This window comes from Neoarius graeffei, chromosome 4 (assembly GCF_027579695.1).
Source record: "Neoarius graeffei isolate fNeoGra1 chromosome 4, fNeoGra1.pri, whole genome shotgun sequence".
NCBI classification, from domain to species: domain Eukaryota; kingdom Metazoa; phylum Chordata; class Actinopteri; order Siluriformes; family Ariidae; genus Neoarius; species Neoarius graeffei.
The window spans coordinates 60,661,661-60,686,684 of NC_083572.1; the positions used below are offsets into that span (position 1 = coordinate 60,661,661).

Genomic DNA, 25,024 nt, shown 5'->3' on the forward strand with positions numbered 1-25,024 from the left:
GTGTTGCTGTCATGAAATTTCAAATGAGCCAATATTTGGCATGAAATTTAAAAATGTCTCACTTTCGACATTTGATATGTGGTCTATGTTCTATTGTGAATACAATATCAGTTTTTGAGATTTGTAAATTATTGCACTCCATTTTTATTTACAATTTGTACTTTGTCCCAACTTTTTTGGAATCGGGGTTGTAGATGGGTTGGACACGTTTGCAGAATGCCGAACTACCGCCTGCCTAAACAACTTTATTTCTGTCAACTTGCCCAGGGTACTCATCGTGTTGGTGCTCCGAAGAAAAGACATAAAGACCTACTAAAATACTCGCTTGTTAAGTCCAACATTAATCCGTCTGAATGGACTAACCTCGCATCTGATCGCCATATTTGGAAGAAAGTTATAGGGAAAGGCATGAACCATTTAGAACAGAATAGACTCGCTGAAGAAGCAATGAGGCGTCATAGACACAAAATGAAACAATTGAACAATCCTGTAATATAAACATTAAGCTGCCATACTCGTTTACGAGTGGCAGCGAAGAAGAAGAAGAAGAAGAAGAAGAGAAAGTAATGTACTGACAAACAGACTTGAAAGAATTGTTATAAACTGTCTCAAAGCTGAATTTTTTAGTTATTTCTTAAGGATATTTTTCATAAATTTAAAAGATTATTTGACTTTTGGTTAGTTCATTTGGTTGAACTTATCCACCTCTTCACACCAAAGTGTATGAACGAACAGATTTGTTTTACTGGATTGAACTAGATTTTATTTTTATATGATTTCATTTTAGGTGAGTTATTTTCAATATGATATCTTCAGCCAGGATAATGAAAGGCTGTGTCATAACACATATAACCTACTTTTAGTTTTAGAAAGTAAACACAAGAGCTTTTAAATACTGAAGTCACTTTCATTTAAATGAAAATATTTTTCTCTGCCATCTCTACATTAAGTTAAGCTCAATATTTAGTACATCAACCCCCTCATTAAACATTTGAAGAACACCTCGGAGTGCGTTTAATCAATTCTTTTGTTCATTGTCATTTTATCTCCATTTCCATCCAGAGCAGCAGTGTCTTGCAGGCATAATAATAAAGCGCATATATCACATCCATAAGATATGTTGACTGCACAGTTCTGAAGAACGATACGAGTAATATTCCCAGCGTCTATTGACTTTTTCATTAATCCTACGGCTGCACATTTAGCTGTGTAACCACAGGAGGCAGCACTGTGTTCTTTCATCCCTAGGCACAAATTTATTATTCAGATTTGGCTGTTTGTCAAGTCAAGTTTATTTGCATAGCGCTTTTAACAACAGACACTGTCATGAAGCAACTTTACAGAAAATTAAAGACGTTAAACATGAGCTAATTTTATCCCTAATTTACCCCCAATGAGCAAGCCTGTGGCGACGGCAGTGAGGAAAAACTCCCTCAGACGACATGAGGAAGAAACCTTGAGAGGAACCGGACTCAAAAGGGAACCCATCCTCATTTGGGTGATAACAGATCGCGTGATTATAAATAACTTACTTCTATAACTGTGTCCTATAGAGTCACAAAGTATAACTGTGTAACCAGGAAATTCATTATAGTTTTAACATGAAGTCTGTTTTAAGTTATAAACTGTTAATTGATGAAAACTTCAGTGCAAAACTGTTCATGTTTGTCTGTCTGTCTATTTTTTTCCTTTGAAAGAAAGATAGAAAGTGTGATAAAACCTTAATTTTCTGACTTTCCCTGAAATGCTTCTACTTCCCTGTACACTTTTTTTTCTTTAATTTTTACAAGCACCTCAGCATACCCCTGCCAGTACATCCATATGTTACAGGCTTACATATTGGAATTGCCTACAAACTTGCACAAACCTTGTCTGTTTTCTTCCTTCACACATGATGAATGATGTTGAATCATCTCAGTCAGGTACTGTATAGAGTTTGAAATAAAATAGGCCAAGATGTGGTTTGAGGGTTTTGAATCTCCAGCAGAACAACAGATACAGACTGTTGTTTTGAATCAGCAGCTGTATTGCTCATTTCACTAAGCGACATGAGCTTAACACAGACCATCGCTCGCCTCTGACACTGCTGTGACAACAGACTGTTCACGCCAGCTACGTGCTGTTGGACAGCTGCCTCCAGCCAAATTCAGGAGAAAGTGAGCAGCAAGATCTCATCTCTTATGAGAATGAAATTAATCTAACACAATATATTTAGTGTCACAGTATGCTTTCTTTGATAACAGACTGGAATCCTTTATTTGTCACATGTACACTCAAACACAGCAAAATTCCTCCTCTTCATTTAACCCATCTGAAGCAGTGAACACACACACACACACATGCAAACAACTGAGCAATGAGCAAACACACATACCCAGAGCAGTGGGCAGCTATGCTACAGCGCCTGGGGAGCAGTTGGGGTTGAAGGTGCCTATCAAGGGCACTTCAGCCATGATACAGAGGGAGAGGAAAGTGCCACCACATTTTTCCTGCTGGTCCAGGGAATCAAACCAGCAACCCTTTGGGCCCATGGCTGCCCCCAACTGAAGGTTAGAGAAATAATTAAAATATAGACACTTTGAATACAGGATTAAAGTATTTATTCAACCACTTTATCTTGAACAGGTTCACAAAATATCTAGAACCAATCTCAGGAACATTGGGTGTGAGGCAGGAATTCACCCTGAACGGGATGTCAATCCTTTGCTCCATGCACACACATTTGCACATTCATTCACACCAAGGGCAAGTTATCATAGCCAATCCCCCGATTGGCATGGTTTTTTTTTTTTTTTGTTTTTTTGGGGGAGGAATCAAAGGACATAGAAGAAAGCGACATGGACATGAGGAAAGCATGCACAGAAAAGTCACACAAACAGTCACCCAAACTCAAGATCAACCCATGGACCCTGGGGCTGTGAGGCAGCAACATTGCCTACTGTGCCACTGTGCCATCCCACATTGGAAATGTATTTATTTATTTTTAACTAAAGGGGCTATATGGTCAAACTCAGCATTTTAGTGCATTTTGTTTGGTTTTGGCTTTTGTAAGTTGAAACACTGACAAAATGGGAAATCTATGCCTGCAGATCTGTATCAATTAGACCAGGGGTTCTCAACCTTTTCTGCTTTAAGGCCCACCTATTCATACTTGTAATGAGTCGGGGCCCATTAAAACTGATCCCCAATTATTTTGGCTTATCTGTTCTATTAGAATCTCATAATCTATTGTAAAGTGTATTAATGGAATACAACATCACTCCCTGTTACAGATGAGAGCCTAGGAATGAAATAAATGTAACATAAACAAACTGTTTTTAATTGTAGGTATTGTATTTAAAACTGTATGGATGTAGCAGAAGCCAACATAAAACCATACATGCAGGACATTCTCACTCAAAAGGGATTAATGATCCAAAAGTGGAGTCTGGTCCATTAACACAAGAACGTGTTGCCATGTTTGTGTTAAGCAAACAAGCAAATTATTAAAACCAAGAACTACACCCAAAGAAGTGGATATTGAAACCGTTCAATGAGATTAGATCCTTACATGCTAACAAAGAAGGATTTTTCCTATGAGTTGGAAAATTATCCATCCGTTGAGTTCCCTGACATCTCAAACTACCTGGTGCTGCAGACATCATTCTACACGGACAAACAGATGGAAACCTGGAAGAGCATAGAGGCATACAACTTTTTATATGTGGCTGGGTTAAAGATCTGAGGATCAGGATACTACAAGATAGACAGCAGTAGATGGATCTAAGAGCAGGAAGAGTGTTTATTAGCAGGCGTGATATTTATAAAAGCAAAACAGAAAGCAGAGTATTTAAACAGCATTATAAACATGGCTAGAAACAAATGTGACAGTGATGATACTTTGCAAAGCCTCTGTGAAAACAGCGTCTGTATCTGTGAATGCTGATTGCGCTCAAATCAGTATCAGGTGTTTCCCATAATGACTGGGTCCCAAGCATGCACACAATGCGCTCTGTGAGTGCTCGCAGCCCCTCAAGCAGCACCAGACTCAAGCACGCAAAGGTGTGACAGTCAAGTGTTCACCTGCTGTTTGTCCACAACTTTTAGCTCATGTGTATATCACCATCAAAATGCCTCATTTTCATCGATAACCCATCACAAAGCATCGCGAGCTGTAGTGTGACCATACAGTAGCTTAATGAGACGGATGTGATGTCGGACGCAACCCAGCAATTGTACCCTACTATGAGTAAAAATGTACTTCAACTTGAAAAAAAATTTGCGGCCCACTGGATGGCGCTTTGCCGCGGCCCAGTGGTTAAGAAACACTGAATTAGACAATTAGTATTGGCTTCCATCTGTTCTCCCCTCATCTCTTCTCTAAGTCTGGTCCTTCCTCTGCATTATTGTTTTTGTATACTCCACACAATCGAACTGATTGGCTAACCATGGTGGAGTGGGCTTCCTTTGCTACATGCTCTTCACTGCAATCTAGTAGTCCATGGACCACCCAGGAACACAGGGAATTTTACAAGCCCCTTGAAAATAGACTTTTTATGCCCTTATGTGGAACTTTTTTTTTTTCAAAATCATGTGCAGATCAATGAATAGGTGCATTGAGGTATATAGTGTCGTCAAACAATTATTGGCACCCCTTGTAAAGATGAGTAAAAAGGATTAGAAGAAAAATTCAACCTTTAATTTAAATAAATGTATTCAGTGAAACACAAATCTCTTATCAAGAAATAATTATTTTCAGCAAAAATGCATGCCACAATTATTGGCACCCCTGGAAATTATAGTGAACCCAATGTAACTGAAATATGTTTCCCATTTAAATTGTATAGTATTTTTGAGTTGACTGGAGTGTGTCGGAACTTTCAAGCTATAATCCATGACTTCCTGATTAACTGGGGAACAAATATGACATGACACAAAGACACTAGAAAAGAAAACAAAAAGAAGAGGGAAAGACGAAGAAGAAATGTGATCACTGGTGGAGATAATCTAATATTAAAATAATTAACAATGACAACTGGCTAATCCATAAAGTAATGTAATGTCCAACATCATTTTGACAAGAAAGCAACTCTCTAGGAGTTGGTGCACATACTGTGAATTATTTGGCTAGCTTTCTTGGGAGAATTCAGCATTTTGCTCAAATTGTCTAGATAGCTTGGTCTTGGTATATTCAGAGTATAAAAGCCAAGACTTTACCAGGAGTGTTCTGTTGTACTCTGTGTAATACAATGGTGCTTGAAAGTTTGTGAACCCTTTAGAATTTTCTATATTTCTGCATAAATATGACCTAAAACATCATCAGATTTTCACACAAGTCCTAAAAGTAGATAAAGAGAACCCAGTTAAACAAATGAGACAAAAATATTATACTTGGTCATTTATTTATTGAGGAAAATGATCCAATATTACATATCTGGGAGTGGCAAAAGCATGTGAACATTTGCTTTCAGTATCTGGTGTGACCCCCTTGTGCAGAAATAACTGCAACTAAACGTTTCCAGTAACTGTTTATCAGTCTTGCACACTGGCTTGGAGGAATTTTAGCGCATTCCTCCATACAGAACAGCTTCAACTCTGGGATGTTGGTGGGTTTCCTCACATGAACTGCTCGCTTCAGGTCCTTCCACAACATTTTGATTGGATTAAGGTCAGGACTTTGACTTGGCCATTCCAAAACATTAACTTTATTCTTCTTTAACCATTCTTTGGTAGAACCACCTGTGTGCTTAGGGTCATTGTCTTGCTGCATGACCCACCTTCTCTTGAGATTCAGTTCATGGACAGATGTCCTAACATTTTCCTTTATAATTCGCTGGTATAATTCAGAATTCATTGTTCCATCAATGATGGCAAGCTGTCCTGGCCAAGATGTAGCAAAACAGGCCCAAACCATGATACTACCACCACCATGTTTCACAGATGGGATAAGGTTCTTATACTGGAATGCAGTGTTTTCCTTTCTCCAAACATAACGCTTCTCATTTAAACCAAAACATTCTATTTTGGTCTCATCTGTCCACAAAACATTTTTCCAATAGCCTTCTGGCTTGTCCACGTGATCTTTAGCAAACTGCAGATGAGCAGCAATGTTCTTTTTCGAGGGCAGTGGCTTTCTCCTTGCAACCCTGCCATGCGCACCATTGTTGTGCAGTGTTCTACTGATGGTGGACTCATGAACATTAACATTAGCCAATGTGAAAGAGGCCTTCAGTTGCTTAGAAGTTACCCTGGGGTCCTTTGTGACCTCGCCGACTTTTACACTCTTGGAGTGATCTTTGTTGGTCGACCACTCCTGTGGAGGGTAACAATGGTCTTGAATTTCCTCCATTTGTACACAATCTGTCTGACTGTGGATTGACGGAGTCCAAACTCTTTAGAGATGGTTTTGTAACCTTTTCCAGCCTGACGAACATCAACAATGCTTTTTCTGAGGTCCTCAGAAATCTCCTTTGTTTGCGCCATGATACACTTCCACAAACGTGTTGTGAAGATCAGACTATAATATTTTTGTCTCATTTGTTTAACTGGGTTCTCTTTATCTACGTTTAGGACTTGTGTGAAAATCTGATGATTTTTTAGGTTATATTTATGCAGAAATATAGAAAATTCTAAAGGGTTCACAAACTTTCAAGCACCGCTGTATAATGATGGTTTCTCTAACTGGGAAATCTGATCTAATGCTATATCTAGCATGCACAATATAATGCTAACATTTTCAGACCAATTCTATATAAAGGCATCCGGGGGACATATTAGCAATAAAGAGGTGGGGAAAATGTCACAAGGGCCCCTTGTGCTTTCCTGCCTGGGGTCTCAATGTCCCTAAAAGTACTTCTGTGGTTAAATATTGTTTGTGTTTCTGCTCAGGTTTAGAACACCAACAGCTTACAAAACACAAATTTCAAAGAAGATGTGTGACACACAAAATGCCACACAAAACGCTTCTCTCTATTAACTCGCTAGTCAACCAGTGTAAATGTAACTTGACACCATCATTCTCACTGTAACATTTTTAATCATTTTTCTGCAACTGCAGAACATTAGTAGACATCATCAAGCATTGGCTTAGCTCCACAGAGCGTTACACATTTACTGGGAGAGTACATGATCATCTTTTTTTGGTTATTTGTTCCAGTATAATGTTTAACAGTGAAGCTGCACGCCCCCTATTGGTTGACTGTAAGTATAACATTGGGGACAATGCAGATACATTCAATGCATATGAACCTGTATAAACTGGTATAAAACTGTTCCTTTGAAACATAGCTGCCCTCATCGTCAAACATTTTGCTTTTTATTGTTATAGTAAGGTTAGCGGTGTTTCAGAAGTTCCTCAGATTTCAATCAAATAATTAAGATGAGAGAGAGAGATTATTAATGTGACACCTAATCATCTATTATCCATTATAATGGATGTAATATCTAATAATTATTATCCATGTGGGGACATTTGCTCCCAACCAAAATACAAAAACACCCTCCATTACACTGTTATGTTTATACCAGTAAAGTCCATTGAATTGAACTGAACTGAATTGCCATCTGATAGTTTTAAATAAATTCCATGAATAAAAAACGTCCCTCACTAACATTCAGTCACCACTTTACCCTGATCAGGGTCACATTGAAGCCAGTGCCTATGTTGGTCACACTGCACTGGCCTTGAAGTGGGTTTACTCTAGTGGCAAAAATCAAAGTCGATGTGAGCTTTATTTGTCATTCCTCACCAAAGTGTGCTCAGTGAAGAATGATGTAGTTCCTCCAGGGCACTGTGCAACATCCACACAGGACATCAAACAAGAACAACAGACAGCAAAATAAATGGCAACAGACAGCAAATACAATAAAAGTACTCTAGTATAAAATGCATCATCATCATCACTGCCGCTCGACACGAGCATGGCGGTCCAAATGAAGTTTCTTCAGCCGTCTACTCAAGTAGACTGTCCCAGTTTAAGAGCCTCAGCACACTTTTGTCTTACATGTCTCTCTTCCTCAGCCTTCCACCCGTTGCTTTCAAAGATCCTCACACCATCACAAACTGTTTTCCTCCATGGCAATCTGATATAAAATGTATGTAATGCATTTAATATCCTATGCAATAGTGGAAAAAGAAGCTGTACAATGTCCAATTTACAGTATACCGTCTAGCAAAAGGATAACAATATAAAGTGGCTGGTGTGATTTGTGTGGTGTAAGAATTAGAATTATATTGTCATGCTGGTACCTATTCATCATCTTTAAGATGAGCTGTCAGGCTGGGTCCACACCAGAGCGACAGAGCCGTTCGCAGCGGCAGCACAAACAGCCTGGCCGAGCCGCCATGGAATGCCTGGCCTCGTGAGCTCTCGTATACTATTCTCTTCTCCTAATGAAGCACCTTGCACAGTAAGGTAAGACAAATGATGTCGTACCCCCATCATGTTGTCTCTCTGGGCCTCCAGACCTGATCCAAATGGTGCACAAAAGTGCCACAGACCTGACGGGGATAGAAGTTGCCCTGTAGTGACAACTGACTTACTGAGTGATGCCATCCATTAGCCATTTGAATAGCTCTTCCGCATGCCATCTGATGGTGTGCCATTGACCCTGTTTGGTTCATCTGCCACATTGCACCGAAAAACACCCTGCTGCCAATGCTTTATTAGTGATGTACTATTTCACCCATAGCTGGAACCCAGGCAGGTGCTACCACTCTGGGTCAGAGCGGACCTGGGAGCAATGGTGAATAAGGGGTAACTCCACTTTCCCCAATACTCAAGTCCTCCCAAACCTGAGACTCACCACCGGTCAGCTTGATACGGTGATGGTATCACCACGGAGTTCTCTCTGGTCTGCAACAGTGTATCTCCTATAGCAAAGTTAATATTTCACTCGGAGAGAAGCCCATGCAGACACAGGGACAACATGCAAACACCACACAGAAAGGCTCTGGTTGACTGCCAAGTTTGAACCCAGAACCTTTTTGCTTTGATGCAACAGTCACTACGTTTACATGCACATAGAGAGAATCGAATTTCTGCCGTTGCTCGACTGAAATCGAAGTTCAAAATGCCATGTATACACCTTAATTTGGCTGAAATTGAACCGAACTTGATTTCTCGGAATCAAGCTACACGACCTAGATTATGCGATTTCTGCCGAGCTACTTTGTGCATGTATACCCTATCGAGCTAGTTGTTGAGCTACTTCCGGAAGTGATGAGTGACGAGACCACAAGCGGGAAACACAACAGCCTCGGTCGGCATGACAACAGTAGTAGCGAGCAGCAGAAGAGGTCAGGAGGAACAAACGAAGAAGAGAAAATGGCGATGTACAGCTCTCTGAAGTGTGGGTGGAGCACAGAGGACGGCAGGACAAAGCTTCTGGTACTAATAGGCTTTTTATTGTCAGACTTTTCAGTTTAACAGCCTACTTTTATTCTTGAGAGAAAAAAAACACGCGCGCGCTGTGTTCTAGTCCCGGGATGAGCTCTCCCCTCTGCTCTCCCTCTGCCTCCTTAAATAGGGCGCGGTTACTGGGAAGACACACAAACACAGGTTAATTACCGTCAGGTGAAGTGATTCTGCCACTCACCTTCCCTAGCTCCGCCCTCCTGTCACAGACCGGCGCTTGACCACGCCCCCACTGCCACAGGCAAGCAGAAACGTGCACTTCTGGAGCAATGAGGAGACAGAGTTCATGCTCATTCAGCTTAAGGAGTTGAATATATTAAAATTCATGGACGGGAGAAAAACGCGCAATGGAGAACATGGAACTGATAACTTTGTTTACACTCTTGAATAGCTCTTCTTCATGACGACAACCGGAAGTGTACCAACACGATGGGGCGTGTTGCGCCACCTGTGGCTCGGGTGCACAATGCACCTCACACAATAGCCCGATTTCATTGTGTGCATGTAGGATTGGATTTCTCTGGCACCCTGCTGGGACCTTCAGCTCGATTACCGACAGCAGCTCGACTTGGATGTGCATGTAAACGTAGTCAGTGTGTATCACCATTCCACCACTATGCCAACTGGATCTGAGTTCATCTCATTATCTCTAGCTGCTTTATCCTGTTCTACAGGGTTGCAGGCAAGCTGGAGCCTATCCCAGCTGACTACGGGCAAAAGGCAGAGTACACCCTGGACAAGTCGCCAGGTCATCACAGGGCTGACACATAGACACAGACAACAACTCACACTCACATTCACACCTACGGTCAATTTAGAGTCACCAGTTAACCTAACCTGCATGTCTTTGGACTGTGGGGGAAACCGGAGCACCCGGAGGAAACCCACGCGGACACGGGGAGAACATGCAAACTCCGCACAGAAAGGCCCTCGTTGGCCATGGGGCTCGAACCCGAACCTTCTTGCTGTGAGGCAACCATGCTAACCACTACACCACCATGCCGCCCCGGATCTGAGTTCATGTAGAAGTAAAATTAATTCTTGTCTGTTCAGAATGAGGATCTGTTTCTACATTTCAGGTTTAAATAAAATATCAATCCCACATTTGAAAGTGGCTCAAAATGGAATTAAAATGTCACACTCCACATGATGTTTGCTGTTCATAAAAAAGTCAGATATCATACACGAGGGAAAAAAAAAACATCGCCTAACATTCCATTTGAATTTATTAAATATTTTCCAACACAGCTGCTAACTGTGAGCAAATGTAACATCATTGCTACCGCTGAACTCTAACATGAGTAATGCTGTATTTTAAGTATCATTAAAATTGGTAACAATAACTGTTTCGAACTTATCTGTGTAACAAAAGCTTTCGCACTTAAATGTCTGCTGAGTCAGAACAGACAGATCACAAGTTCAACAGTGATTCTCAAGGCACATTTTTGAGCTGTAATGATAATGGTGCACTATAATGGTGCTCATTAAAGGTCGCAGTCATATTCACTAGCTACACTCTTAGTTTTTGGATATTGATGAAATACTGGCGGATTAAGAGGTAAAAGGAAAAGAAAGGTAGATCTGGTGTCATAAGATGTTGCTTACCCCTGTAATTTCATTATGTTATTTTCAGTAGAACTGTTATAATGTTATTTTGTGCCAGCTTTTTTTTTTTTAACAAAGCAAGATTGGTTGATCGAGCCTGAAATGATTAAATGACAACATTTATTATTATTATTATTATTATTATTATTATAAACTTTATTAGGCGCAGGGTTTCAAAAGCTGACACTTATTTACATGAAAGCTGGGCATAACAAATATAAATGAATGGCAAATACATAATAACTAATAGAATAAATAAACATATAATAATGTGGATGGGTGGCACGGTGGTGTAGTGGTTAGCACTATTACCTCACAGCAAGAAGGTTCTGGGTTTGAGACCAGTGGCCGACGGGGGCCTTTCTGTGTGGAGTTTGCATGTTCTCCCCGTGTCCGCATGGGTTTCCTCTGGGTGCTCCGGTTTCCCCCACAGTCCAAAGACATGCAGGTTAGGTTAAGAAGAAAGAAGAAACCTTTATTCGTCACATGCACAGTTCAAGCACAGTGAAATTCATCCTCTGCATTTAACCCATCTGACGCAGTGAACACACACACACACACACCCAGAGCAGTGGGCAGCCACACCAGAGCGCCCGGGGAGCAGTCAGGGGTTCGGTACCTTGCTCAAGGGCACCTCAGCCCAAGGCCACCCCACGTCAACCTAACTGCATGTCTTTGGATTGTGGGGGAAACCAGAGCACCCGGAGGAAACCCACGCAGACACGGGGAGAACATGCAAACTCCACACAGAAAGGCCCTCGCCGGCCAGGTAATTGGTGGCTCTAAATTGACTGTAGGTGTGAATGTGAGTGTGAATGGTTGTTTGTCTCTATGTTTCAGCCCTGCAATAACCTGGCAACTTGTTCAGGGTGTACCCCGCCTCTCGCCCATAGTCAGCTGGGATAGGCTCCAGCTTGTCCGCAACCCTGCACAGGATAAGCGGTTATGGATTATGGATGGATAAAAATATTAAAACTTATGGTGATTTGTATTGACAATGGAAACTTTAAGGAATAGTGTAAAAATTATAATAACTTTGAGGTTTGAGTACATTGGACAATAGAATGTTTTCACGTGACATCATCAAACCAAAAGTTGGCCATATTAGCGGCATTGGACACATCAACAGCAAAGCAATCTTCGTGAATTTTTCGATAAACTAACCAAATAATGGTGAACTACTGCATAGTTTTGGGTTGCCACAATCACTCAGATCGTGAGAAACATCTGCACTTCTACCGATTACCTAAAATAATTGAAAATCAGGGGGAGGAAAGCAGAAAATTGTCAGAGGAGCGTCGTCGTCTCTGGCTTGCCAAACTAAACCAGGATCTGACCGACAAAAATCCAGACAACATAAGTGTGTGTTCAGTTCACTTTGTATCAGGTATGAGATTTTTTTTTAAGTTTTGATCAATGTCTTAAAATTAAACATGACCCTATATTTCTACCGTCTAGCTGTGATGGTGCTTCTGTATGTTCTCTTGAGAGTAAGCTAAGTTAAAAATCACAAATCAGCCATCTGCTGTCAGCTGAGGTCGGCCCACAGGGGATGTACACTCATGATCTACAGTATATCACTGTACATGTAATGTACACAGTACACACCTTTGCTTTCACCAGACATTTGTCACCAAATTTCCGTGCTTTTCGTTCCTTGACCCAGCCACAGCACATCTGGTTATAGGCTTCTAGTCCCCTGAAACACTTCAGATCTTCAGCAGTGTATCGACTTGGTGAAAAAATTAAGTAGTTGATGATGTCTGGGTATGTCACAGCTGGCAGCAATGCATTGTTTTCACTCAGTTCCTCTCCCATTTCATATGGTTCCAGGCTGTCGATTAACTGCAGTTTCTCCAGATATCGGGCTCTTACACTGGGCTCTTGGCCTTCTACATACTTTCTAGCAGCTTCTGTCCTCTTATTGCAAGTTTCTTTGGCTAATGCCATTACGAAAATTGCGATTTTTTTTTTTCCTGTGTGAAATGCAAGCGTTGTTTGTTTACGGAAATCAATGCCTCCAATATGCCGCACATCTGGGACTTTCGTGTTTTGGTGACGTCGGTGAAAACACTCTAGAGTTAATCTAGAACATTTTTAGTTCTATGCATCACCAATAGTTTGAGCAAAATGATTTAACACAGAGTTTATAACTCTAGATAACTATAAATTTGTGCTTCACTGCCTCTGTTACTGTTTGTCATCCACTCGAAATGCATGAACTCATTGCACTTATCAATACATCGTACAGATCACAGAGAGATTTTATTTAGTACATTTTCTCATCCCCCTTTGGCTATTCCACTGATCTACCAACCTGTATTGAGAGAGAGAGAGAGAGAGAGCGAGAGAGAGAGAGAGAGAGAGAGAGAGATCATGATTCAAAATTAGTGAGCATGTTGAAGGAGGGTTAAAGTAAGGGTTAAAGTGAAAAAGGAGGTGTGGAAAGGGGCACTTGGGGGTTGGGGGTATATAAAGCAGCCTGAGCACAAGCCTTGCTTTATTCTCTGTGTCTCTCAGTGAGAAAGTACATCTGAAGCATACTCTACACAGGCTTCAGCAAAGACATGCTCAAGATGGAAGTGTTTAACTGGAAAAAGACAAACTGCCGCACTATTCTGGCTCTGGCCTCAGTCATGTGTACCGTTATTTTCCGAGGTGAGTATTTTTGGTTCTTTCTAGATGTGTGTTGTGGCAGAGCTGCGATTTGGTTGGAGGAAAGAGGGTGGGGTCACACATGAAGTGAGGCTGCATTCAAAAGTTGTTTTTTGGGAGGGTCTCCTCTTTTTCAAAACCGTTCCATGTGAGCTCTTTGTTAGTAGAATATTAGTGAGCACTGACAGATCAGAAATGTCCTGAACATCCATTAAAAAAGCATCTGTAAAAAAAAAAAAAGGCATTGTAATTTGTCAATTTTATGTAAGTCTCAGTTGGCCTGGATCTGACTTCTAAATTTATATCCTGTTTTGTTCATATTAGGTTTGAGTCATCTTGTGTATGATCAGAATACATCTTCAAGAAGATGCACTAAAAAGTTTTACTCTCTGATTTTATGGGCCAAAATTTCATAAATGTTTCCATGTGATGATCACCGTGTTGTTCCTCATGCTCTCTTTTAAAATATATTTGATTGATAGCTTGGGGATGAATCTTAAAGCAGTTCACAGTTTTTGTCTCTGTGGTTCTTTCAAGTAAATGTAAGCCGTAGCCAAAGGGAACAATGTGTCAGCAGGCAGTGAGGAACTAGGGCTTGGTCGCCTCTCAGGATAGCCATGACCAGCTTTGTCCCAAATATTCCAGAGTCTTGTGTTTATAGATAAAATGTATTCTATTCCTTGTTTTTTTTCTACATTGTCGATTCCAAGTTTTCTTCAACTGAATTGTGTAAACAGGCTTTACTCTTACACGTTTGTGAAAAATGCCGCCTTTTCATCTAAAGGTAACCTCCCTCCCTTTAGTGGGGGCACATTAAACTGTAACTTCATATTCACCAAACAAGATTCTATCACAGTCTAAACAGGATTTCGAACTCTAGTAGTTTGTGTTAACATGTCATCACGTTACTCCAGTACTACTGTGGATTAGCCCATTCAGTACTATAATACCCCACGGGGGCGTTCATTTCTCCTGATAATGGTGGTTTGGCAGCAAGCGAAAGGTTTGATTTGCACAGAAAGAACTTGATTAGACGTATCTTCTGTATGTCTTTTGCTATATCACTCTTTCTCCGAAACATTATAGAGTCTACGTTCATTTCCTGAAATAGGGGGAGGTGAGTGGAGGGGTCAGAGGTCACAATAGGCACAGTGGGAGAGAGACAGATAAGTCACTGCCCCCCAACTTTTCAGTTTTTTTCAGTCTCAGAAAATCCCATTATTCTGAAGGGAATCCTTACTATGGAGTTAAACCCTAGGGTCCCTTTAAAGAAGACAGGGTTATTAAATAACTTTTAAAAGAGTATAAATTATGAAGGACTGTGGGCAGTGTATGTTTTCCAAAGTATGCAGTACACACTGAATGGAATTTATAGTGAAACAGGGGGCACAAGATAGAAAGATGGGAACAAAAATGCAACTGCGCTTTTTAACACATAACATTACCCTCCACCCTCCCTATGCATTCTCACACACTAGTCTCCCTGGACAATCACCAATCATGCACATTCACGGAGGAGGTTGTGAGGATCTGGTCTCTAGCGTATACAGGATTGACGTCATAGATATATAAGTGAAGAATTGTTTACATTCACTCCTGTCTCCTATCTTTCTTTCTGGTTAAGGTTACTACATAACAGTTCAAGCAGGTCAAGCATTGTGAAATAAAAAACGCAAGTATGTTGACAGTAGGGGGAGGGGAGGCTGAAATTACTGATTAATCATGTCAGCTTCACATTCTACGCAGCACATCCCTGTATAGATGTTGCATAATCACGACTTTACAGAGTAATGTTCTAAAGTGGTGTGTGTCTCAATTGCATGATCATTGAACCATTAATGGTCTTTATAGGGCGATCTATCATTATACCATTATACCAGAATTGGATGAACTATGTCTTTAAAATCCATTTTGTCATGACTGTGTTGAAAATTGTAAACACATAATGGCTGGAACCAAGATTATGTCTAACCCAGGCATTAATTTATTCAGTCAAGGTCCAAGGTTCTTTCCTGGTAGCATGTAGATTCTGTTGATAGTAACCAACAAATTGCAGCACAGTAAATATGTGCAAACCGATACTGTGCAAATTAGGGTATTAGTTGAGGAGTGAAGGCATAGCAAAGAAGGCACTACATAATTTGTGCTATATAATTTCTGTAATGCAGATTGCAAGAATACCAGTGGTATTTAGGAGATAAAGAGCAGTGAAGAACTATAATGGCCCTCCTAAAGTGGCTTGTTTTGTTTAAAAACTTGGTTTTATTATCCATCAATTCATGATCTATACTGCTTATCCCTCAGGGTCACCTGCAGCCAATCCCAGCTGACTTTGGGTGAGAGGTGGGGTAATAATAATAATAATAATAATAATAATAATAATAATAATAATTCCAACTTACATAGCACCTTTCTCACACCCAAGGTCACTTTACAATCAATCAGTCAATAAATAAATAAAATAAATAAGTCTACGGGCGGCACGGTGGTGTAGTGGTTAGCACTGTCGCTTCACAGCAAGAAGGCCCGGTTTCGAGACCCGTGGCTGGTGAGGGCCTTTCTGTGCAGAGTTTGCATGTTCTCCCCGTGTCCGTGTGGGTTTCCTCCGGGTGCTCCGGTTTCCCCCACAGTCCAAAGACATGCAGGTTAGGTTAACTGGTGACTCTAAATTGACCGTAGGTGTGAATGTGAGTGTGAATGGTTGTCTGTGTCTATATGTCAGCCCTGTGATGACCTGGCGACTTGTCCAGGGTGTACCCCGCCTTTCGCCCGTAGTCAGCTGGGATAGGCTCCAGCTTGCCTGCGACCCTGTAGAACAGGATAAAGCGGCTACAGATAATGAGATGAGATGAGATTTCAACTTATATAGCACCTTTCTCACACCCAAGGTCACTTTACAATCAATCAGTCAATAAGTAAATAAAATAAATAAGTCCACGGGCAGGGTGGCACGGTGGTGTAGTGGTTAGCGCTGTCGCCTCACAGCAAGAAGGTCTGGGTTCGAGCCCCGGGGCCGGTGAGGGCCTTTCTGTGCAGAGTTTGCATGTTCTCCCCGTGTCCGCGTGGGTTTCCTCTGGGTGCTCCGGTTTCCCCCACAGTCCAAAGACATGCAGGTTAGGTTAACTGGTGACTCTAAATTGACCGTAGGTGTGAATGTGAGTGTGAATGGTTGTCTGTGTCTATGTGTCAGCCCTGTGATGACCTGGCAAATTGTCCAGGGTGTACCCCGCCTTTCGCCCGTAGTCAGCTGGGATAGGCTCCAGTTTGCCTGCGACCCCGTAGAAGGATAAAGCGGCTAGAGATAATGAGATGAGATTAAATAAGTCCACCAAAAGATGATCAGAATGTAATTCCAATGGCGTAGCAACCCACAGTGCCACCAAAAGGTGCATAAGGTATGTCCCAAACCACCTGCACAGCCACCACGACGCCACCGAGCAGCATCGCTCGGAACACCACACCAAGCACAGAAGCACCGTCGCACAGAACGCTGGACAACTCTGATGTTAAAAAGAGCAACCAGCTCACTGCAGTCTATAGTGAGGAGCACAGGCATTACCTACAGCGCACCAAGGCCTGAAGGAAACCGACACCCAAAACTGGGTCCAGAGCTACGCCACAACTGGCCGACAAAACATTCAAAGAAAGAACAAACATCAAACCATATAATCATAAAAAGACAAACAAAGGGAAAAAAGAAAAATAAAAAGCTCTGGTGAGAAGCAGCAGCAAAAATGCACACAACGTACTCTCAACCGGAAACAGAAGGATGCACCCTGGACAGGTCACCAAGCTATCACAAGGCTAACACAGAGATGAACACCCATTCACACTCACCCTATGGGCAATTTAGAGTAGCCAGTTGACCTAATCCACATGTCTTTGGATTGTGGGGGAGACCCATGCAGACACAGGGAGAACATGCAAACTCCACATATACCCCTTTTCCACCAAATCAGTTCCAGGGCTGGTTCGGGGCCAGTGCTGGTGCTGGTTCACAACTCGTTTAACTTGCGAGCCAGCTGAGAACCAGTTTGCTTTTCCATAGCTCGGGGTGCTAAGGGGAGCCACGTCATTATGTCACTGTATACGTCAGTTACGTCGCTGCGTTTGCATAAACCTTGGCGCGAACATTGAAGCAACAACAAAATGGAGAAGAAGACGCAGCAACAACAACAATAATGGATGACTTCGCGTTTGTACAGCTGCTGCTTCTGGCTTCATGGTGCTTCATTGGAATCAGAAAACGGCAGATCCAATATGTTTGTGTTGATCGACAGGTTTTGAGTGGACGGCGATTACGTTCTAGGAGAAAGGTAATAACCTAATAACGTTTTAACTCTTAATTATACTGAATATCTTGTCGCAAGAAGGTCCGGGTTCGAGCCCCATGGCCGGCGAGGGCCTTTCTGTGCAGAGTTTGCATGTTCTCCCCGTGTCCGCATGGGTTTCTTCTGGGTGCTCCGGTTTCCCCCACAGTCCAAAGACATGCAGGTTAGGTTAACTGGTGACTCTAAATTGACCGTCGGTGTGAATGTGAGTGTGAATGGTTGTCTGTGTCTATGTGTCAGCCCTTGTACAACTCGTAGATATAATTAGAAACAGACCAACATGGATGAGATGAAAGACTAAATTGAGCAGTCTGGGTGTGGTGAACAGGGTTTAGATTCAAAATGCCCTAACAACAGTTATACACGTCATGTATGAATAAACCAGACATAACAAGAATCCTTTTAGCTTTATCAGTTATTATTGCTGTGGAGGTAAGATGTGGAAATCTGCCTGGTGGCGTGAGAGTGGTAAAAGCTGTGTCCTGGCCTGGACAAACTCCCATACTGTACATCCTCCTTTCTTCCCTTTTCCCTTTCTTCCATTTCCACTGGCACAGAGCCAAATGGCATTAATCCCATTCCCATTATGGAGGCATTCCAGAGCTGGGCCGTTGAAACATTCCCCAACTTGGAATTCTATTTGGTCTTGGTAGCATTAAATAAAGTTTAGGGATGATGATTTTAATTTTAGGTTAATCTGCCTAAGGGGTGGGGTTGGGGGTCTAAATGGGTCCATGTGGTCGTGGTGGGAGTTTTGGGAGGGTTGGCTTTTTGAACCACAGGCATGAACATATGTGTGTCTAGCCTCTTTCATATATACAGCATGAATCATTGGCATGTTTTCTTTTCTAGGATAACTAGTGGTTTCTATGTTATTTATTTAGACTTTCAACTAGATCAGGGGTTCTCAACCTTACCGACTTTAAGGCCCACTTGTAACGAGTCGAGGCCCATTAAAAAAGATCCCTAATTATTTTGGCTGATCTATTCTATTAGAATCTAATAATCTAGGTATTGTAAGTACACAGTAAAAATCATAGTGTCAATTTTACTCTTTAAGAGTTGAATTTAACTCTCTGTCAGATAACATTTGGTCCCACTCAAAATCAGTGTAAAATTTACTCTATAGCCAGTGTAAGATTTTTAGAGTTAATTTTACTCTATTTTGTGTCAAAATTAACAATGAGGTGTGTAAAAATATTTAACACTATAGATAGTGTAAGATTTTCAGAATTAATCTGACTCTATATTGTATTTTCGCGGGGAATCATCACCCTGCAGAGTAGATTTTGTCGTTGTGTGCAAGTGGGAATTAACTCTCACTTTTGACACTACCATTTAGACGATTTTACTCTGCATAGTGTTATAACTACTCTATCCAGAGGAAAATAGGTTTACACTGCAATATTGACACTCCATTTTTTACTGTGTAGGTATTGTATTTAAAACTGTATGGATGTGCCAGAAGCCAACATAAAACCATGCATGCAGGGCATTCTCACTCAAAGGGGATTAATAATCCAAAAGTGGAGTCTGGTCCATTAATACAAGAACTTATTGCCATGTTTGTGTTCAGCAAACAAGCAAGTTATTAAAACCAAGGAGTCCACTCAAAAGAAGTAGATATAGAAACCACTCAATGGGATTAGATCCTTACACGCTAACAAAGAAGGATTTTTCCTATGAGTTGGAAAATTATCCATCCGTTGAGCTCCCCAACATCTCAAACTACCTGGTGCTGCAGACATCATTCTACACCGGCAAACAGATGGAAACCTGGAAGAGCATGGAAGTGAACAACTTTTTATATGTGGCTGGGTTAAAGATCTGGGGATCAGGATACTACAAGATAGACGGTGGTAGATGGATCTAAGTGCAGGAACAGTGTTTATTAGAAGGCATGATATTTACAAAAACAAAAATGAAAGCAAAGCAGAATCATAAAGCAGAATATTTAAACAGTGTTATAAACATGGCGACCTGGCGACTTGTCCAGGGTGTACCCCGCCTTTCGCCCGTAGTCAGCTGGGATAGGCTCCAGCTTGCCTGCGACCCTGTAGAAGGATAAAGCGGCTAGAGATAATGAGATGAGATGAGATAAACATGGCTAGAAACAAACATGACAGTGATAATGATAATACTTTGCAAAGCCATCATGAAAACAGTGCCCGTATCTGCGCATGCTGATTGCACTCAAATCAGTATCAGGTGTTTCCATAATGACCAGGTCCCAAGCATAAGCTCACAGAGGACATTGTGCGTGCGGCCGCTCAAGCTGCACCAGACTCAAGTGCATGAAGGTGTGACAGTCAAGTGTTTGTCTGCTGTGTGACCACAACTTTTAGCTAACGTGTATATCGCCACCAAAAGGCGGCATGGTGGTGTAGTGGTTAGCATGGTCGCCTCACAGCAAGAAGGTTCCGGGTTTGAACCCAGCGGCCGGCAAGGGCCTTTCTGTGTGGAGTTTGCATGTTCTCCCCGTGTCTGCGTGGGTTTCCTCCGGGTGTGCCGGTTTCCCCCACAGTCCAAAGGCATGCAATTAGGTTGACGTGGGGTGGCCTTGGGCTGAGGTGCCCTTGAGCAAGGTACCGAACCCCTGACTGCTCTCCAGGTGCTGTGTGGTTGCCCACTGCTCTGGGTGCGTGTGTTCACTGCTTCAGATGGGTTAAATGCAGAGGATGAATTTCACTGTGCTTGACGTGTGCATGTGACAAATAAAGGTTTCTTCTTCTTCTTCTTCTAAAATGCCTCACTTTCATCAATAACCCATCACAAAGCATCGCAAGCTGTAGTGTGACTGTAGCTCAATGAGGAGGATGTGACATCGGATGCAACCCAGCAATTGTATCTGACTTCGAGTAAAAATTAGCTTCAACTTGAAAAAAAATTTTCACGGCCCACTAGATTATGCTTCACGACCCACTAATGGGCCACAGCCCAGTGGTTGAGAAACACTGAACTAGGTAAATACTATTCACTTTTACACAGCCTGTTCAAGGCGGGAATCTTACACCTTTACGCCTGCATTCGTTCTGTATAAAATGTTTGAATGCAGAATGGCGTGTCTGTTGTTCCACCTCGGAGCCAGAACGATTGGTAGTCACAGAGCTGGAATTGACATCTGTTTAAAAGGGACAGGTGGCACGGTGGGATGGAAGGTGACATTTTTGACCTTGACATTCTACTTTCCAAGACCATCAAATGTTTCCATCTATGGTGTCTAAGGTCCATGCGCTTTTCTGCCTCAAGTTGCTTCCTACTTCACTTTCTCCCCCAACATATTTCTGATCGCACGAACATGTTGCTTGCATGAGTCTCTCTCTATGCACTGATTGACCGGCTGCCGATCATAATCAGACGATTTTCATGTGATCGGCTATGACCGGCGACCGTCCAGTCAAAATTAAAATATGCCGTTTTTCTGCCAATCAAAACTTGTGTATCACATAGAGATGAAAGTGGAAATACTCGTAATTCGCAACTAAAAAGACTGCAGCTACACTGGCAGCTTGAACATGCTTTCTAGTGCGATTGTGTTGCGCTTGCGCAGAACAGTGTCAGTCCTGCGCGCCTAACAAGCTCCGGCGCACGCGCCTAACGAGCTCCGGCGCGCGCGCCATTAACAAAGAACACTTGTCTTTAATCAATGAACTGTGTTTGGGCTATTTAAGGACTGCACCCATGCAAGGACGATGAGAAGTATTACACCATGTCTAGGAACATGAAAAATCCAAAAAATAAATGTATCCATTTGGAAAACCGGAGATTTTCAAGAGTTTTGTCAAATATCCGGACTTCCAGGTCATTAGCAGAAAAAATCTGGCAGAAAATCTAAAAACCCGGAATTCTGGGAAATCCCAGAAGACTTTCATCTCTAATCACGTGACCATACCAAACGCACACAGCCTAGAACTCACTCGAGTTAATGGTAACCAAGATGTCGGCTATATGGAAGTTCTTTAGCGTGTCTGAAGAAAACAACAAATTTGCAATTTGTAACACCTGCAAATGCCAAGTAAGGCGTGGAGGGACCACGCTAAAAACTTTTGGTACAACCAATTTGATCCGGCAATTAAAACAGCATCACCTAGCTGATTTCGCAAAGTTTGAAGATGCTAACAAAGGCCACCAGACTAAATGTCAAGCTGATATGAGCACTGAACCAGGTGATGATCCATCCACTAGTCAGCAACCTCTGGTAAATTTTTTCAGCAGTGAAAAGAGTAAAGCCATAACAAGGAAAATTATGGAGTTCATTGCTCTGGATGATCAGCCGTTTTCCGTGGTTGAAAATATCGGTTTCAGAAGTCTTATTAACCACCTGAGCCCAAGATATGAAATACCAAGTGGACGGTATTTCTTGGATGTTGCGCTTAAGGAGATGTTTGAGAACGTCTCACGGTTCATTCGCAGAATCTTGCATGCAAATCCCAAAACTCGTTTTAGTTTTACCACGGACATTTGGACGTCTAATGTAAGCCTGATGTTGATGCTGAGCCTAACTGCACAGTGGGTGGATGACTATTTTCAACTCCACCATGTCATGCTACAATGTCAAGAGATGACCGGGTCCCACACTGCCGCGAATCTGGTCTATGCATTCGAGAGAATGCTACAACATTGGGGAATCGACAAGACAAGGGTTCATGTGGTGTTGTGGGACAATGCGAGGAACATGATTAAAGCAATGAAAGATGCTGACTTGCCAAGCTTGCCCTGCATGGCACACACACTGCAGCTAGCAGTGAATGAGTGTCTGCTGTCCCAACACAGCATCACTGACATGGTGAAAATGGGGAGAAAAATTGTTGGACATTTTAAACACTCACCACTGGCCTCCTCACGTCTGTATACTATCCAAGCAGAGCTCGGTCAACAAAGGAAATGCCTACAACAAGATGTCATTACAAGATGGAATAGCACCTTCTATATGCTACAGTTGTTGACTGAGCAGAAACGTGCGCTAGGGGCTTTCGTAGCAGACCACGAACTACCAGCCACTCTAAGTGCAAATCATTGGGGGTTATTTGAGAACATGCTCACTCTTCTCGCTCCTTTGGAAGAGCTTACAAAGGAGATAAGTTCCTCAACTGCATTAGCCTCAGACGTCATTCCATCAATCACTGTACTGAAACGGCTTTTGGAGAGGACAGCTGATACAGACCATGGAGTGGGCATGGCAAAATCAACCTTGTTGGAGACAGTTCAGAGAAGGTTTGGTGACATCGAAAAGGAGCCCCTTTACACGTTGGCCACAGTTCTTGACCCAAGGTTAGTTGGTAATGTAGGCCTATGTATGTATGTATGTATGTATGTAATGTAGCCTATTTAAACAAACAACTCATGAAACAATTATTTTTGAATCTTTCTATTGTGCAAAAGGTATAAAAATCGTTACTTCCCGAGAGAACTGAAAGATCAAGTGATCCAGGAGCTTCAGACTGCACTGCAGAGGGAGTTCAGATGCACACCAGAGGAACCTGCTGAAGAATCCATAGGCTCTGAACCTGACCCAGAGGAAGCATCTGCTGCCAAAAAGCCATGCAGCATACTGTTTTCACTTCATGATGAAATCTTGAAGGAAAATACTGAGGTGGAACAACATCTGGTCAGCCCCTTGTCTGTGCAGGTACAGAGCTACCTGTCAGAAGTGCCTATTGGCAGAGGTGAGAATGCACTGGCCTACTGGAGGATAAACAAAGACCGTTTCCCTGCTCTAGCTCAGCTTGCCTATGCTTACCTCTGTGCGCCATGCACAAGTGTTGACAGTGAGCGCTTATTTAGCTTGGATGGACATGTGGTAGATGACAGAGGAAACAGACTCTCTGGTGACAAGGTAGAAATACTTCTGTTTTCAAAGAAAAACTTGCCATTAATGCACAAGTAATTACAATAGTCAAGTGTGCGTTCACTGGCTAATAGATTAACACTCTTACATGCACTTTTATTTAAGTTTCACCTATTTATTTTTATTTATTTGTTAATTGTATATCCTTATATGGCAAGTGTATCACCTGTTTTTATTGAAAAAGACCATACAAATACGCATTTGTCAAATATGATATAATGGCATATGACTGAAAATTATTTTTGTATTTTTTGTTACTGAATGTGGGAAGAAGAAAAGGGCTGTTCCATAAGGGTTAAGTTTTCAGACCTAAAGATGAAAAAGTATTCCAAAGCAATATATCCAAATATAGTGATTTTTTTTTTTTTGTGCCAGATATTGGATGTGAAAAGAAGAAAATGTTTGTGGTTGTGTGAATTTCCCATTACAGGAATTAATACGTTAGCCTATTACCAAACATCTAGTTAGATTTGTACAAAGAGAGAGAGAAAAAAATGTCTTTTTGTTTGTTTTACAACCTTGGTTGCACTTGATTCCATTGGAAATTACTCTACAAATACAACCCCGATTCCAAAAAAGTTGGGACAAAGTACAAATTGTAAATAAAAACGGAATGCAATAATTTACAAATCTCAAAAACTGATATTGTATTCACAATAGAACATAGACAACATATCAAATGTCGAAAGTGAGACATTTTTAAATTTCATGCCAAATATTGGCTCATTTGAAATTTCATGACAGCAACACATCTCAAAAAAGTTGGGACAGGGGCAATAAGAGGCTGGAAAAGTTAAAGGTACAAAAAAGGAACAGCTGGAGGACCAAATTGCAACTCATTAGGTCAATTGGCAATAGGTCATTAACATGACTGGGTATAAAAAGAGCATCTTGGAGTGGCAGCGGCTCTCAGAAGTAAAGATGGGAAGAGGATTACCAATCCCCCTAATTCTGCGCCGACAAATAGTGGAGCAATATCAGAAAGGAGTTCAACAGTGTAAAATTGCAGAGTTTGAACATATCATCATCTACAGTGCATAATATCATCAAAAGATTCAGAGAATCTGGAAGAATCTCTGTGCATAAGGGTCAAGGCTGGAAAACCATACTGGGTGCCCGTGATTTTCGGGCCCTTAGACGGCACTGCATCACATACAGGCATGCTTCTGTATTGGAAATCACAAAATGGG

General features: G+C 41.7%; 1 protein-coding gene across 2 annotated transcripts in view; it reads left to right on the forward strand.

Moving 5' to 3' along the window:
- The first annotated feature begins 13,518 nt into the window (after positions 1–13,518).
- The window catches only part of si:ch211-286o17.1 (uncharacterized), a 38,532-nt gene continuing 27,026 nt past the window's right edge, over positions 13,519–25,024 (forward strand). For both annotated transcript variants that reach the window (XM_060919430.1, XM_060919432.1), the window contains exon 1: positions 13,519–13,658. In XM_060919430.1, coding sequence (XP_060775413.1) covers positions 13,568–13,658 — 91 coding nt within the window. In that variant the 5' untranslated portion in view covers positions 13,519–13,567. The remainder of the gene's footprint in view (positions 13,659–25,024) is intronic.